At 42.5% G+C, this 18875-nt stretch overlaps 1 protein-coding gene and 1 long non-coding RNA gene across 2 annotated transcripts in view; one reads left to right on the top strand and one right to left on the bottom strand.

Annotated features, from left to right (window-relative positions):
- Positions 1-9845, bottom strand: part of PADI2 (peptidyl arginine deiminase 2) — a 25735-nt gene extending 15890 nt beyond the window's left edge. The window contains exons 1-2 of the mRNA XM_075190866.1: positions 9668-9845; positions 355-538 (exon numbers count right to left, since the gene is read on the bottom strand). Of these exons, the coding sequence (XP_075046967.1) occupies positions 355-538; positions 9668-9762 (279 nt within the window). The 5' untranslated portion in view covers positions 9763-9845. The remainder of the gene's footprint in view (positions 1-354; positions 539-9667) is intronic.
- On the top strand, positions 9669-18540 carry LOC142107434 (uncharacterized). The gene is made up of 3 exons (XR_012679960.1): positions 9669-10211; positions 16544-16717; positions 17552-18540. It is a non-coding gene; the product is annotated as an uncharacterized LOC142107434 (long non-coding RNA).
- Positions 18541-18875: the final 335 nt, after the last annotated feature.

Raw genomic sequence — 18875 nt, forward strand, 5'->3', positions numbered from 1 at the left:
TACATAGTGCTGCCTATCGCAGTAAACTGCGCTTAAATAGTAACTAGACCTCGGTGTTGCGTGCACAGCGGTAAAACGAAGCTTGGACGAAGTTTTACAATCTTCTTGTACAGAAATGTATTTTGAATGTTTCCTACTAAACTAACTTTACTGCTCTCACAGAGCTCAGGAGACCAGTGCGGTAATTTTCTAGACTTATATAGATATATTTAAGGATGGTGGTCCTGCCCCTGCAGGGTAAATACCACTTTAGGTATCATAAGCTGCCAACACATTAAATAAATATCCCGGGGACCAACTGACCTATCAAATCTTAGTGGGTCAATGGCGGTACTCTCCTGTCTTCATACTCACTTTCCCATCATTGGTCTCGGTGCTCGGAGCCGTCATGCGAAGCTCCACCAGGGTCCTATCGGACAGCGGCCATAATTTCTCTCCATTGATCACTTTCTGCTGGGAGACGTCGCCGGTTAGAACGTCTACTTCAATATTCGGACTGTGCCGCATGCTGAACCACTTACAGTCCACCGGGGCCCCCCTGTAAACAAGAGAGAGGGTAAGGAGACAACGGGATAGGCGGTACATGGGTAAGTGGGCACCTGATTCACTGGTCCTATAATAACGACCTACAGGCTGTGTAGCCGGTTCCTGCAGATATCTCCTCTGCCCTTTAGCCCAAGAAATGAAAATTAATGAAAGTAAGAAGACAGATTCAGCAGGTCTACCCAACAGCTTAAAAAATAAAATGGAGCCTGTCTGTATTTTTATAGACAAGAGCTGAAATGCTAACGGCAACATTTAATTTCTGTTTTTAATACACAATCAGAAGGAGAGATCCTTTGATGAGTCATATCTTAATGCATCAATCCTCTACGTACAGGTTCCACTAAATAAAACCATTAGGAAAGTACTTACTGAAAACAATTTGTAGTGCATTTGAAAATGTAAAAAACGACTGATGCAATACATGGTGATGGAATGTTATTGTCATTACAGACATGTTTACCAAGCATGTGCTAACATCACATAAAACCTATCATGCCACGTACAGCGCTACAATGGCGCGTTGTCTCAGCTGGTGGCGGTTCACACAGGGGCCACATTGTAGCTGAATGAGTAGAGTTGAGGTTTTGTGTAGTTAGTCTTAGAAAGTGACAACGCTGTGTGAGCAGTTTGAGGTCTCACATCCTCCTCCATTTTTCCTTAGTTTGTTTCCTAAGGCTGCTTTTAACAATTTATAATTCTGCAGTGTCACGTGACTACTATGGCAACCACAGTCACATGATGTAGTGGACAGGGAAGCTTTGGAACCCCCTCGAGTCCAAACTGCTCTGTGCACTGTAAAATCCTCCCCATCCTTCTCCCCCCTCTGCCATCACATGACATGTTGAGGTTTGTGACCCTTTGTATGTGTATCTGGCAGCCATACTTGACTGACCTCCAGAGAGATTTTGAAAAGGAGATAATGATCTGCAGCAGCACAGCTAAAAAACATGCACCAGATGCAAGATTAAAAAGGTTCTTAACTTCCTGTTTGAAGAAAAAAAAAAAGGCTTTGAGGGATTGTGACTTTAAATGAAGCTTTTTAAACAAGACTAAACAAGGCGGAATATTATAAATAATAATTAAAAAATTTTTTTTATCCCATCTTCAGCTCGGGAACATTAGTTTTTATACTAGTGATAAACATTTCTTTAAACGATAAAATAACAATGTCATATAAACCAAAGCAGAGTCCGTCTATCTTGCACGACTGCTCGAGGTCCCAGTATTTTGAAGAAAAAAATGAATGGTTTTCACTGGTCAGACCCAGACACCGGCCGGTTACCAGTAAGAGACGTCAGGATTGACAGATTCTGTTCACACTGCCCGTCCGTCCAACACATAACCCACATCGCTGCTTCTCATCCCAGGCTAAATATGGAAAGCCCTAATAATGTAATCACATAAATCTGTCACTCAGAAGCCTTCAAACCTGACTGCACAGAACGTCTAATGTTATAACGCAGGTCCCACATTGACCATTACAGGGTATAAACGCATAGAACATGATCTCAATAACAAATCCAGATAGAAGAGAGTTCAGTAACAAGGAATTATCAGAAGTATTAATCCAAACACGGCGTAGAACGACTGAGAGGTTAATCACCTACAAAATAATGGTATCACAATAAATGATAATTCTAAGATTTATGCCCAAACCATAGGTGTCTGAAGTACATTGCGGCTATCAATTCAGGCATTTCATCAAGTGTCCTGAAGAAGACTTGAACTGGAAAAAGAACGAGTACAATAAACACACAACAAATAAGACAGGACGACGGGAGTAACCTTTAACTTCTCCCAATAAATATCTGAGTAGCGTTGAAGAATGCACCGAGCTAGCATCAGCCGGCTGCCTTAGGCGAAATCAGATCCGGCAGAGCAGAACATGAATGGAGATAGAAGGTGTCAGTACTGTATATCGAAGGCGACATTATAAAATCCCTCCTTCAGTAACCCAACAGCGTGTCACACATCAGAGAATCATCAATGTGACACAGAATGTGGGTTACGTCTTTCACTATATAAATCATGAAATGCACCAGTCAGTTAGTGGCTCTAATTACTTTCATATTCGTATCACTGGCTGTCCAATTTATTTGTGTGCATCAGTACTGTATATTGACAACCTCATTGATAAATCCCTCAATCAACAACTCAACAGAGAATCATCAATGTGACACAGAATGTGGGTTCTTTTTTTTACTATTCAAATCGTAGTGTGCACCAGATCAGTGACCCTAATGACCTTCAAATTCATATCCACTGGCTGGTCAACTTAATCTAGGGAGAGCGGCGGGGAGGATCGCAGAATGTACCTCTTTCCAACCATCTCTCAAAACTCACAGGTCTTATAATAATATTTATATTGTCATAACAGCTGAGCTTACGGTGTGAATACGGCCATATATCTTTTACATTTTATCAGAGCTGCAGTGTAATATCAGGGTAACACTGAACAGCGTATTTTATCTTCATCTTTATCTTATCTAATAACATTTCCTTTTTGGAGATTAATGGTCTTCAAAATAAACCCTCCCTTATAGAGAGTGGTTAGTTTGGTGTGAGTATGCCAATGTACTCCATTCATTGACACGATTATTCACATTGTTCAGAAATTCGTACATCTATCCGACCCTTACAGAGTAGGGTGCTCGATCTTCCATAGTGCAATTGAAGGGAGTGTGAATCATCAATCTAAGGACTGGACTATCACCCGAGCCCTCCCCAAATATTCCACTCTACAACAATACAAAATTCTCGCCACATTTCTCACCCACTGTTGTGATGCCGCTGGTTGGCGGGTGATATAAGATATATGAATGTAAACCAAAATAATATTTTCCCTCTGTACTGACATTGAAACCAAATTTAACATCCCCTACAATAATTTCTCTCAACTCAGACATTACCAAAGTAAGATCAGACGGCGCCTGTCTCAGACGTGTCACCACCGTGGAATAGTTTGGTGTCCGACAAACGTCTACAAAAGGATCGATTTCTACTCTACACCCCGATCTTACGGTCCCAAGACTGTCGCCTTGTGATCTCCGTTGGGGGACAGAACGCGTGGAGACGGATTGGTCAAACATTAGAGACAATGACTCCTCCGGCTCGATCGGTGTCTTCAAATGTCTACAAATCATTATATGGATGACATTCGGTGCCTTCAGGACTCAAGAAGATAAACCCAGATCATCACCTAGATGGTGGATGGGGGCTGTTGGTTGTGCCCAAAACTTTCTACTCTCTGTCTAGACGTGAAGAATCTAATCTTTGCTATGGTCCAAGTAAACATTCCACTGGTCCCAAATTCTCGCTCTTTCCTCTCGGGATTCCAGCAGGAACCCATCACCAAAACAAACTAATTAGACATTCTCTCCGCTGCCACCTGCCAGCTACCTGGAGACAACAGAACGCCGCTTCCATCCAATCTATTATTAATAGGGTATTGTCGCTCATTGGACGGAGTTTGTGACTAACGTCATTAATAATTTAACCAATCTTTCAACAAAATATGGAGCCCACGGTGGATATTTTGTAATTTGCGTCCCTCTTTTGTCTCCAATCCTCCCGCCTATACTTAAAATTGGTCACTTAAGACTAGTTTATTAAAACTCACAGATTTATATGTATGTTTGTTTCTTTTGCTGATGATTTGTTACTATATCTATTCGGCTATTTGCTGAAAAAAGTTGTTACCTCTTTCGTGGTAAAAAAACCCCATATATATATATATAAAAACAAAATTGCTGCTCCAGAATGGTAGAAGCGGCCCCTGTAATGGGTCCAGGGAACGCACTTAGCAGTAAGCCCTACAAATCCTTAGAAGGTTATTCTAATCTATCCCTCAGCGCTTGTGTGTCTCCTAATATCCCACTCTCAGGTGCTGATAGACATCGCTTCACAGAGATTACAGACTCACAGCTGCGGGGTCAGACGTATGACAGGGACTCAGCCGAGATCTAGTTATACCAGGGAGGTATCATCCCGTTAGTTTAAACCTTTCCATTAACTTGTCTCCATTTCCACAGTGAGAGATGCGTTAACCACAAACTCCTAGAGATGTCTATTGCTGAGAGTTCAACAGCCTTACGTGCAGCATCTTTACACCACGATTAAGTCTGCACTGGTTTGTTTTGTCTTTTACAAAAACCTATACATAGATTTATTCTACAAATAATCAATATAAAATGGGTATTTTCACTACGATTATGTCCATACTTTTGTCCAATACAGCCATCACAAATTGAATTTTAGCTTTTTTCAATAGCATATGGAGTTTATAACATCGTCCAGGCTGGTCTAACCACCCTCTGGGAATCAATCTTGTAACGAAGCGGTCATTAAGTTGACTTTACAAAAGTTAACTATGAATTCATGATTTATTTATTTATATGATAATGTTATATTTGTGGATCACTGGTGGTTAAAAAATGACTGTGTGGTAAATTTATTGTATTTTTAAACACATTTTTAAAAACTTTAGTTTTCCCTTAAGTAATTTTGCAGGTATTAATGCTGCATTTATGTAAATTTGTTTGTATTTATTTCATTTTCACTTTTGTACTTATGCAATTTTGTCTTTGTTTTGTTTATAAACCTCTATGTACGGCGCTGTGGATCCCCTGTGGTACCTTATAAATAATATTATTATTATTATTATTATTAATATTATATACAAATACATTTTATGATAGAATAATAAATATTTTTACCCCAGTACATGAAATAACAAGATTTGAGTCAATTTTACTGAACTCACAACAGTTTTACAGCTATCCATTATTTTCCTGTTCATTAGTCTCATTGGCTTATAAAATAATGTAAATATATATATATATATATATATATATATATATATATATATATATTGTTATTTGGTTTCGTCTCAGAATATTACCTTATTGTCATAGCAGCTGTCCATCAAGCCTATTTAAGGCACATTTGGGTGTGGCTCACAAGCCAGCCCTTGCTAGATGTAAACCCCTATACCTGGGAAGTGAGTGCATCTGCTTTTAACTGCATTTTAAAGGTGTTTGAAGCATATAGGTCCGTGTAGGACCTGCATATAATGAGGTGCCCTTGACGCTGGGATGCAGGCTTAAATGTTTTGATCAGAATATGAACTAATAAGTTAATGAAATACAGAAGTAATATTACAACATTTAGCAAGAATCCACGTGTCCTGAGAGGACCACGATCTAGTGAAACAATTACTCTGCGGAGACGTTACTTTCTGGTAGAGGCACTGTCTGGATACGCTGTATGAATACTGTATATCAGCATTTTATTTCTAACCCTACTCAGAAACCCGCTGAGAAATAATTTATATTAGCAGCTGCACGGGGTGAGAAGATTTTGGGTAACGTCATTTTATGGTGTAGGGGACCTACGGGCGGATAGAGACATTACGTGTGAGGAACGTGTGCTGGGAATAATGGTTCAGACTATGCCAGATGGATTTTAAATCTGCTGCAACATTTTAGCTAGTATTTAGTGACGGACAAATCTTACCCCAGCACGTCACCCCCTTATACAGACACAGGTTTGGTTATATATAAATTACACTTACACAAATGGTTCTCAAAACTATTTTTTTAAAAGTAAATGCAAGAAATCAGAACAATTATTTTAAAATTATATGTAAGAGGAATCTGTTCTGATGAAACACCCGGAGAACCTTATCAGGGCAGGTTATTACTAAGGTGAGTGAGGAGAAAGTACGGTCGGTGGAAACAAGACTAGATTATTATTTTCATTTATTTATATAGCACCAAATATATTACGCAGCTTTGTACGGAGAATATGTAATCATTCACATCAGTCCCTGCCCCATGGAGCTTGCACTCTAATCCTTTCCACACACACAGGTCCATTTTTATCAGAAGCATTGGAGTGTGGGAGGAAACACGGGGAGAACATACATACTCCACGCAGATAGGGCTCTTGTTGGAATCTAACCAATGACCCCAGCGCTTTGTGGAAACAATGCTAACCACTGTGCTTCCCCATATAATCATATTCCTGTATACTTAATGCCAAAAGAAAAACACAGAGGTGTAGATGCAAACAGAAAATACAATGAGAGATTCCCGGTTGCTGTTGATAAATACTGCATTTCTCTATTAAAAAACACTAAAAATTAGCAAAACAAAAACCACCAGCCAGAGAACAAGCTTGGATGATGAAGAGCGATCACAGCATTAGTGAGATTGGCCTTATGGCCGCTGCAGAACCTCTTGTAACTTACACAAGCAGTGAGCAATATTTAGTTTATTTTACACGTACATTTCATTTTTCACCAGGCGCATTTCAAAATGCACGCCCCCCCCCCCCCTCCCCCCTAATTACGGCGAGGTCTGGAGAGAATTGAGAGCTTCAGCAGGTTACTGTAGTGAAAGCCAGAATCTGATTGGTTGCTCTGGGTTACAACAGATCGACCCCATATATGTACAATCTACAAGAACGGTCTATGTTTCTGTGTGACGCCGTGTAGATAACCTGTATGATACAGAACAGCCTACATGCCTAACGCCTGTATCCAATAAGACACGCGTGTATTTGGATCATGGATTTTCAGCTGAGGGTGATAGGTTGGGAAACAGGATTTCCTAGAGATACGGCAGTGAAGAGGTTAAACTGACTAACAAACAGACCACGGCCCCACCCGTCCCCCCCACCCCCCCCTCATCTGCATTGTTAACAGAGCTGGTAAATAAACAGGACACAACTTTGTATACGTCTTGTGACAAATGTATCGCTGAAAATACAACACGATTCCTTGCGTGCCGACCTTGCAGCTATTTTCGGAATCTGGTTGGGCCAACAAACAGTTTATTAGGGTCACGTGACTTTTTATTTACTGTAATAAACATGTATGTATGTATGTATGTATGTATGTATGTATGTATGTAACTCCTGCACAAGGAGCCAAACTGAACTTGGGAAGTGTCTGTGGTTACAGGGGACCTTACACAACGCAGAGTAACCGTCACCATGAACTGCTGGTGTAACCGTCGCTGCTTAACCCTTTACGGCTGATCTAGCATCAACAAAGTGACTTGTTTCCCCCATATCAACGGCCTCAGGAGTAAATCCAGCTAGAAGACGCAATTTTATACCTTGGCAAAACTGTATTAGTCTGTGCTGGCAGATTTAGAGTTGCGAGGGGGCAGGTCCTTTCTTTACTCTAAATCACAGTGTAAAATTAACGCTGCTGGTTACTTGGTTACTACTGTGTTAAAGGCAACTACAGACAGTAATTTCTCTGCATGCAAAAAAAATTAAAAACATTGCATCACAATATGGTTTGCTCAGGTGCAGATCTGCACTTTTTACTTAGTTTATTTGCTCCTATCGGTAAATCAGACCCAATATACTTCATAGCAGAAGGTACTGAGAAGTAGTTCACGGCCTCAGGTTACATGTGAATCACACTGAGCTGGTGTATGGTGTCCGAGGTGGGTCGTGGGGGGATACAAGGAACGACAAGCGAAGACGATCGCCCCCCATGTCACATGTTCACCAATGATGCATCACTCAGTTATTTCAGGATCACCGACAACGGCAGCTACAATCTGCAGCGTCACAATATTATGTACTACGGGCGACTTAACATTACATTACTGTAATCAATAAATACATTCGGGCTGAAATCACAGACGTACAGTAAAGACATTGTTGATGTGCGTTTAATGTGCTTTGTGTGCATTATTTTAATGCCCATGAGACTGTTCCTGGTTTGTGGGTGTGCGATACTCTGCTACATTTATCTATAGATACACCATCCAGCGGGTAGATGGAACTGGGAGATGCTCTGCAGATCTCTGGTAACATGTTATACGTGGAATAAAGCACTCACCGCTGTAAGTTATATGGATATTAGTAATCATGGGGGCGTTCTGTCACCATAGAAAAGGCAGTAATCTGAGTCACAGAAATAACAACTGACTGTATGGGGCACAATATCCCTTATAATATTCAACTTTTCCTAATGAACACAGAAATGATGACATCTGTATCTCTGTTTATACTGACAACATTTACAGTTATATTAACACTCGTACATTATAATCGAGTAATCTGCACATTAAGTGGCAAAACAGGAAGCAAGAGGTTCCGGGGATTAAAGAGTTTTAGCCGGGTGCATGTATTTCCTTCCTTTAATATGATTAACTTACACCTCTGCCAATAAGAGACACTGAAGCAGAAACAGCCGTGATTGAGGCAATAATTATAAGTAACCGAATATCTTGTGTTTTCAGATTATGATAATCCTGAAATCAAGACAGTGAGAAGAAGTTTAGAAATTAAAATTTAGTGGCAGAACAATCAAGAGGGCAAACAACGCATGTGGGCAACTTGCCAGGGGGGTTACAGAGAATGTATAGAGAGAGGCAACTCACCGGGGGTATTAAGAATATAGACAGGTGACTCACCAGGGTGTATGAAGAATATAGGATGAGGGGCTACTAATATATCTCTAGGGGGGTAGCTGCTACTAGTGGGGGGGGGGGGTGTCTTCCTGGGGGTTACTAAGTGATATACAAGGACACATAAATAGACTCCTTAGTTAAACAATTATTGGTGACTCACCAGATTTAGCCAGGGGCAGGGATTAGAAGTTTGGGTTTAGTCATGGCCAGGGGACAGCTGAAATTTTTTTAGCAAGACTCGGTTTAGCAGTCTATTAGGAACATTTTAAGTAGTCCACTATGAGACCAGCCTGTGGGGCAGATGCCCCCCACTATGAGACCAGCCTGTGGGGCAGATGCCCACTATGAGACAAGCCTGTGGGGCAGATGCCCCCCACCCATCTACCTGACTATGGAGTTAATTTATCACATGAGGAAGGAAGATAATTGTGAGCGTTTACAGGTGGCCACATTATAAAAGCAGTTTCCAGGTACATACTACAATCCCTATCATGTCATGTTTACTATATACACACCTACAATAAGTAATTTACAGGCACAAATGGTGAAATATTCATCTAACATAAAGAAACAAATTAATGATTATTATGCAATTGGTCGATATTGAATAATAGGGACATTGCCAGAGACAAGAGCCTCAGAGCCTGGACATCAGGGAGGTTAGTGGTTAAGCAGACCCAGCTCACCCATTGACGTCCACTGACAGGCTGGTGCCCAGCACACACACAGCCTGCAGCCTGTGCCCGCGGTCCAGACGCACCGTCCGGCTCTGTCCCTGCATCCTGATCGCTGTCTGCAGCCGCACCTGCTGCAGGTGACTCTGCGCTGGGGGTATAGTCCTCACCCAGGGACCACCTTAGCCCCGCCCCCCGGGACGCCACTGGCTGCGGGGCGGGGCCAGGGCTGGTGACAGACAGGGGGTGTCCCCTGCACCCTAATCCATGGAGCTGGACAGGGGCTAAGTATAGACTCTCCCAGTAAGGAGATGGCTGAGCATGGAGGGGGGGTGCTGACACCTGCTAATGGCTCCTATATGTGCTGTATTGTGGTAACACACAGCTCTCACATGGTGCAGAGTACTCTCTGCTTTATGTCATAGTGCCTCCATTGCAGGGTGAGTCTGACCCTTGTGTGTGGACTACAACCCCCATCAGACAGGGCAACAGGAAGCTGCTTATGACACAGTATTGCAGCATCCTCTCTATCATACATCCTGCAGGGAGGGATGTGGTGAGTATGGATACAGTATAGGAAGATGCTGACTCATTCAGTCCTGGCAGAGAACTGCAGGTTGGTCCTCAGAACTGACTCTTCACCCCCAGGGCTGCCAAGAGGAATTCAGGGCCCCGGTACAACAAATTTGTGGGGCCCCCCCTTATAGTTGAGCATGCAAAAAAATTTTGCGCCGCCTCACGGCGGCGCAAATTTTTTCAAAGTTGTAGTTAGGCATTTGGGGGCGTGGCTAACATCGAAATCACTAGGCACTCAATTCGCCGGAGCGTCACATATGTCCAAGCACTCCTGACTTTCAGGACATCTACCACCACAGTGTAGTATACAAAGAATGCAGTGTGTACACAAACAGTTCAGTCTTGGCCTGCACCTAACATTGGGCACAACACTCACCAAAAATTGGTATTGTCCCTACTAGAATCACAACATTTCACACACTCTGCTGCTCTCTCCTACCTGTTCTTCTCACTTTCTCCACCTGTGGCTGCTGGTTTCTTTAGTTGTGGCTTGTCTGGATCCTGGAATGTTGAAGGACCTATTTGGAAAAAAAAATGGCTACACTTAGAAAATTACAGCCAGCCCCGGCGTTAAATCAATAGCACCCACAATTAATAATTAGGCATTCCTCCAGCCCCAACATTAAAATAATAGTATTCACATTTAATAAATAAACCTATTCCCTTCCTGCAAACAGCAATACCTATTTCCCGCAACCATCACTGCCATTAAATAACTCATAGTCACATTTAATAAATAGACCTCATTCTCCCCAAACTCATCCCCACATTCAATAGCCCCCAAACCACCCCATCTTAAATTAAGTCCCCACTATTAAATTGCCTCCCCATCACCCTACAAACAAAATAGCACCCATTAATTTGCCACCATCTACCTCACACTCACTACATTGCAACAAGCCCCCTGTGCACATTACTGTGCCCCTTCATCACTACACTGTGCCCCCTTATGTTCACACTGCGCCCTCCATGCTGCTTCCCCTCCTTTTTATTCACTCTGTACATTTCTCCCACTTTTTTTTCATTCTGTACATCTCTCCCCACTTTTTTTTCATTCTGTACATCTCTCCCTGCTTTTTTTTCATTCTGTACATCTCTCCCCACTTTTTTTTTCATTCTGTACATCTCTCCCCGCTTTTTTTTCATTCTGTACATCTCTCCCCACTTTTTTTTTCATTCTGTACATCTTTCCCCACTTTTTTTTTCATTCTGTACATCTTTCCCCACTTTTTTTTTCATTCTGTACATCTTTCCCCACTTTTTTTTTCATTCTGTACATCTTTCCCCACTTTTTTTTTCATTCTGTACATCTTTCCCCACTTTTTTTTTCATTCTGTACATCTCTCCCCCTTCTTTGTCACACTCTCCCTTTCTACTTTCCTTCCCTTGACTCTCTGTTCTTTACTTACTTGTTAGTTTCTTTCTTTTCTTCTGTGTTCTCTTCTTTCTTCTTGCTTGGTCCCCTCTGCGACGTTCCTCACTGACTGTCGGGCGTGACTTGATGACGTCACGCCCGACAGTCAGTGTGAAACGAGCAGAGAGGAGGGAGGGCGGCGCGATCAGGTGAATATGTAAATTTATTTTTTTTTTAACTATCTAGCTCCCCCCACCAACGGACGGGTCGGACACCCCAAGCCCCCCCCCCCCCCCCTCCCCGGGAAAAAAAAAAAAAAAAAGAAGACAAAAATAAAAAAAAATTGCAATAAAGAAAAGTGTAAAAAATAAAATAAAATTCAGCGGTGGGGGCCCGGTCCGGGCCCCCTGGCATGGCCGGGCCCGGGTAAATAGTACCCGCTCCCCCCCCCTCTCGGCGGCCCTGTTCACCCCCTTCCCTCTCCCTGCCTGTGTTCTGTTCTGGACTGGTCACTGTTATACTGACTTCTAATAGGATTGTTACCATTCAGTGTCAGGTGCTGTAGGGCTTTGTGGTGGCAGAGTTGTAATATATCATACATTATCATGGGACACTTTGTAATGCAGAATTGCCCTGTGTATTAATCCACCAATTCATGTAGTGCATTTTGTGCACAGAAAGTCTGTCCAGCTGTCACTCACACTTTGCCTACTTAATTTGTGAAGCCCTTCCCACATGAGGGACATATTTAGTTATAGGATAAACATTGCAGTTCTTTCATTTATATTATTCCACTTAATAATACACAACCTTTAACATATATTAATGTCAAATAATGGCTTCACGTGCTCTTTAAGACCTGTGGCATTTCTGGAACCTATACATTGTATAATCTGTTTTTCTGCAGTACTGAAAATGTTATTTCACAGTGACAGACCCCCTCCCGATGAACAATAGGCCGCACTGTGTGGCTCTATGAAATGTCTTCCGAGCGTGGGCTCCGGGAATGAAGTGCATGTGCTCACAGAGAATGGGGCTGTATTGACGGCTGGTGCTGTGTTGTGAGCGAAAACGCCCAAACTGAGCAACTGTGTCCCTCACGTGCTTGTGTCCCCAATGCCCAGCGCCCCCTCCTTTTATGGGGAAAATGGGCCAGGTAGCAAAACAGATACAAATATATATAATGAACATCCCTGTGCTGCCCTATGCAGATGCCTAGTTTGCCTGCACTGGGCACAAGGTAAGGATGATGCTGGCTCAAGTTCCTGCCAGTCTGTCCTCCATCCGCCAACTGGTGCAGGAGTCATTCTTGTGGATGCCGACAGATAACTGACGCCTGCGTTCTCTTCTATTCCGATATACAGATAGGGAAGGGGGGGGGGGGCGGCGGATCACACAGTTCAATATGATTATTACATCCTCCTTAGTTGCCCCTTGAGGTAGTGTGCTGATCACCCCAGATGGCAAGGTATAAGGCCTGGGGGCTCACGTGTGCTCCAAACCTGTCTTTCCATATGAATGCCAGCAATTCTAGCAAATTATATATGCTATATTGACTACAAACTTTGAATAAACATAAAATAAATGTGCTGACGGGCTGTATCATTCCAGGAGACAAAGGCAGGTGACAGATTAATGTCTTGTGTCATTGGCCAGCAAAGCAGCAGCGGAACTACCGCCATTGCAGAATTGCAATTATTATTACACTGAACTGGAAGGTAGATATACACCCCTGGCCCCTCCTAAAAATTTACTCTGGGTCCAGTGATTGCTAGTTACACCCCTGTTCTAAGGTAATGGAAATGCTGCACAGGGGCTATACATCGGTGGATTTATACACAGGGGCTGGACCAGTGATGTCACAGAATGCTCACTGATATTCTCAGCTTTGCAACTTGAGCTTTTTTTCCCTGATTAGATCAGTGTTATAAAGATGTGGCTTCAGCTTTGTATACACATATATATAATATACATACACAATATACAAAATATATATATATTCTTGGATTTAGTTGTGGTGACGCTGCGGTTCAAGCTGTTTTTCCCTAAAAGCTGTATGGGGGGAGCACATGTCTGGATCCATGTCACTACTGTATCGGAGAGACGGAATAGGTAGCAGTCTGAGTGATGAACGTGGCCTCTCCGCCATTGTCCAGTAACACATAATCCCAGCTCCCTGTTGTGCCTCTTGTAACAGATGAAACAAAGACCCCTCAGTGTAGCCGGGGAGGGTGGGGGGGGGGGGGGGGCAACAGGCAGCGATGTCTCCATCCAGATGGTGAAATCATCCACACAAAGCAGAGCTGCTCAGGGGGTGATGGGCGCTGGGGGCCTAGTTATTGGCCGCGCTGCCCACACGCTCGGATAATTCAGAGGAATTAGGGGAATTGTGCCGCTGTCAGCAATGTGCCGGGGTGATTACAAACACCCATCACCAGGGATCCTGCCAGAAAGTGAGGTTATCCCCCCATCCCTCCGCTGACATGTCTGTATGACACAGAGCACCGGTCCTGTCCGCTCGCTGGTGTCCAGGGGGGGTCGTAACCCTCTCACTGCCAGCAGGAAATCTCAAGGAACCTGTGTGTGGGTGTGAGCCCCCCACTCCCCCCAAGCAATTGCAAGGTCCGAGATCGCCCCTCCTTTCAGAAACACTGTATATATAATAAGTCTGTAATTCTTGCACTGGCTCCTGTTTACAGTGGTGGCATTTGTAGGAACAGGGTGGGATAGTCTGGAGGAATAGGGACCTCACCTCTGTTGGCATTTCAAAAAAGGCGGCAGCTCTTATGAAACAAATCCCCCCTCCATGCTGCTTGTAGTGGTCACTGATCAGGGGGAGATCAGGTGGTGATGGGGCCGACTCAGGCGAGATCAGAGCCATCTTAACAACATTATGGGCCCCCAAGTAATCCAGTGCACTTGGGCCCCTACCTACACAACCACTCACAGGAACAATAATTTAAATTTTCAATAAAATTAAGTTTATATTTATTGGTACCTGCAACAAAAATCAGTGTTTAAACATTAAAAAAAACATGCTGTACAGCTGTGCCCCGATACATGGGTGAATAGTTTTTTTTAAATTGGACCCTGCCTATGGGGCCCCTGGGCAACTGCCCAACGTGCCCAGGGGGAAAGACAGCCCTGGGCATGATATATATTTGATTGATACTTTGAAACGCTGATTTGTTCTGTCTAGAACCTGTGGAAATTGGATTACGCTTACGCACCTTGCACAGTGGAAATTTTATTAATATATTGAGTCCTTCCTCTTCCTGAACTGTTATATAGATAGATGTTGTGGCAAAAAGGCCATTAAGGGAGAGACTAATAACTTCTCTGGTAGTCTGCAGCCTCAAGCTTAAATAGCTGGGCTTGTGTTGTGGTCGGGTCGACCAATGCCAGACAGTGGCCGATGACTAGTGAGGGTCGCATGGAAGTGTAAAATACTTCGCCTAGTTTTTGTGAATTACTAGAACTACAAGAGTTGCTCGTTATACCACCCTGACACATTTCTGAATAAGCTACAGCAAAGTGGTTCAGAATATCTGTGTCAGCATCGTTTGTTTGGCGTTCCTTTCAATATATATATATATTTACACACTATCCCATACATAGATGTACACACTAGTTATAACGTCTGGATAAATAACCGTTCATCATGTGATTTGTGTTTGCAGGACTATTCCTGCTCTAGAATATCTACGTTGGTTTTAAGTCACAGTCCAGAGTCCCGCTGGAGATTCCTAAACCATGACACATCTACCACAGCGACGGGCGTGAGGGTCTCACGGAAACCAGAGGGCAGAGTCCTGTGGGAACCTCTCCGGGATTAGAGAGATCAGGAGAGAAGAAGGTGTAACGTTGATGTAACCTGATGATCGTATTGTATCACATATCCCCAGACATAATCCTCTATATGAAGGTTATCTATACATGAGAGATGGAGGCAGGTATGTGATGCACAGATGGCAGGATCACCGTGGATCATATGACACCGGCATGCTGGTATTATGTTATGTTACCAAGTGAAACCATTGATAAATTGTCCTCTAACCCCATATGGGGCTTGTGCTCGGAGACCGGGATTATATGGGATCTATGTCTATCATCTGATAGATGTTTCCTATAGCTCCAGCAATGTACATCTTTGCCAACACTTTATAATATTTTCCAGGATCCTTTTGCTGCTGATCCAGCGCATCAACATGTGATCCTGTCACTGTGGAATCTGGAGCACTACAACCACCAGCATGTCGTGTTTGCTGAAGTGTGATTGTTTGTATCGTAGATACTCTTATTCAGTGCATTTTATAAAGCCTAGTGAATAATATTAGATGGTGAGAATTACATCCAACATGCAGAGGAAATTTTGTTGCGCGGTTGTCAATTCTGAAAAATAGGGACAATTTTGTGGACAAGTCTGGAAAATTAGGGACTGTTGGCAACTACTGAATTATCTTCTAATGGGTCAAATCCTCTTGTTCTTTATTAAGTACTGATAAACTACAGAGGATTGGCTGACGACTCTGCACGATTCACGTAAGTAATCGTAGCATCGGTTGCAAACATTGTGTTTTACAAAGATTCACGCAGAAGTGTCTCTCGCTAGCAGAGTGCATGACCACTATTGTGTATACTTTGTTATTTACAGTGCAGCTATGTTGCGCTAAGCTTACGCCATTGTGTCTGCAGCCATTGACCTTGAAAAATGACTTTTGAAAACACATTTCTTTGTTTGTTGAAGTTACATCCCAGCCCCCTCAGATTTTCGAGCTTTTCTAACACACACACGGACAAACTTCCTGCAGTAAGGACATTATTTTTATGTCTTATATTTTAATTCTAATTTTTTTTATTGGTTGAAATTTTGAAATGTTTTTTTCTACATTACACTAATGGTTTAGTATGTGGATTTAATGTATTCTTTTGTATTGTTAATTTTTCATTATTTGGAGTGTGTTTAATTTCTGACATAAAACAGCGGAAACGTCCCTGTAGATGACCGCAAGACGTTGTCACCCGCGACGCCAGCAACTGAGACATCGCCGTGCCAGGGAGTGTGTCTACAGGCCACGTGTCAGCCAGTTGCCGTGGTCCTACGCCGCTATCGGCTCAAGTAATGCGGATGTGTAAGTACACCAGTGTTCATGTAATAGGGTTAGTATAGTAGAGAGTATAATTGGTAATGAGGTTAATTGAGGCTATACACGTATTTCCCTGCAGCTTTGGCTGAAGTCTACATACACCTATCGGAAACCCGGTGCGTTTGCTGCCTATGCCGATTTCACCTGTGGGTGGAATGACGCCCTATTTGCGCTTGCGGTTAATGTGGCGCATATGATATCGAGCAGCTGATCGCATCCCGAGAAACAGTGTTTATAATAAATAACTAATGTTCACTATTTAACTCTTCCTGTATCTCTTAGGGGGGTATTCAATTGTTAGCGTTAACGGGGAAAAACGAGCGCTCAAAAAATATTACCGTTTATACGGTAATATTGCGCGTGAAAAGCGTTAATACGGTAGTTTACTCGCGGAATTTCAGCTCACTGCTCAAGCTGAAATTTCGCGAGTAATTACCGTATTAACGCTAAGATTTTTTGAGCGCTCGTTTTTTTCCGTTAACGCTAACAATTGAATACCCCCCTTAGTATCCAATTAATAATCTGTTCCCCTCTGTGATTATAGTTTCATTATTTAGGATTACAATGTATCACCTAAAAACAGATACATTACAATAACATTGTTTGAATATTGTATCTAATAAGTGATTCGTGCGACTGGACGGTGTTAGTAATAAAAGTCACATTACCCTATTCGTACACAGTATAATGTAATGTAGCGTCATACACACAGGAGAAAATAGTGTCCGAACAGTTATTAACAAATGAAAAATTCACATTTACCATATAAAATGTAATGAAATACTAACACTGTCATTTCTCTCGTTTACCGCTGTACAGATCTGTAGGGATTGTTCTTTCCTGCAGTAATCCAAATAGAAATGACAATAAGAACTTCGTCGCCCACCTGACCTCTAGCGTCTTCACCCTTTGACCAAGGAACGCTAACCGAGTTTATACGTAGCAAGCCTCCAACATCTGCCTTCTTGTTGGTGGTTGTTGACTTGTTATGTCTCAAACATTGACCCCAACTGTCCAACCTGAAGTTGTGGGACATTGAGTGTAATAATCGTACAGGAGTAACGAGCCGAGGACTGGAAAGAAGATAATGGGAGCTGATGACAGAAGAATATCATAATTGACATGATAGAGAATTTTACCGCTATGTGGGCAAAATATAGACCAGGCTCGTGTTCAATGATCACATTCGTGGAAAGTCATGTAAGACACAACGTGTGCCGAGACTGCGATACGAGAGCAGCAGATTGTCCTTAAGGTGGATGATTAATATTTCCAGACGTGATCTCTACCTCTACATGGAAACGCTCGCGGATTACGTGACGGTTTTATTATCCAAAAATAAAGTGTCAATAAACAACTGGTGGCTCTGAAGGGACTTTCTGGTTGTCCTGAGGGACGGGATATTGATTCCAATCTTTTTTTGGGCCACCAGGATCTAATCTCTTCTTTTAACAAAAGTATCTGATGATGGAACCGTTCTCAGGTATCCGTGTGACCTTGTGACTACACGAAAGATGAACGTCCGATCTCAGCATCTCTATTGCTGTCTAATGTCCTGATTACTTTTTAAGCTAAATTCCCAAAAAACAGTGTTAAAAGCGTCTTTTGCAGCTTGAATCAGGTTAAAAGCGACAACTTTGACCTGAACAAGTGCTGTTATCGCTCCATAGACATTAAAGATCTTTAGTTAGGAGGAGGAGAAAATTATCATCAAAATTTTCATCCCAATTTTTCGACAAAATGAAAGTTTCACATGATCTTAAATGTCTGTAATATATTTCTTGTGTTAAATGTTATCCGCTAAAATAGGCATGTAAAATAAAATATGGCCATGACAGTACTATGGAGCATGATAAATAGACAATATAGCCCCGTTTTGGCTGGCCGAAGTGCACAGACTATATTGCCAGCTCTACTAAATGGGCTATGGGGTGGGCGTAGTGTTGCCCCCGATATATCTGTACAGTTTCATCTTCATTCATCCGGTATAATCCAGTGTTATAGTAATAGTCTGTGAGAGTGAACAACTGACACCTATACACCCCCCTGCCGGCGGTACTCCAGCGTGCTGAGAGTGACTCCATTGTGGGTGTACGCCCTGGCTGGCACCAACGTTTCTAGAGAATGGTGCTCAGTGTTGAAT

This window comes from Mixophyes fleayi, chromosome 11, assembly GCF_038048845.1.
Source record: "Mixophyes fleayi isolate aMixFle1 chromosome 11, aMixFle1.hap1, whole genome shotgun sequence".
Taxonomy (NCBI): Eukaryota; Metazoa; Chordata; class Amphibia; order Anura; family Limnodynastidae; genus Mixophyes; species Mixophyes fleayi.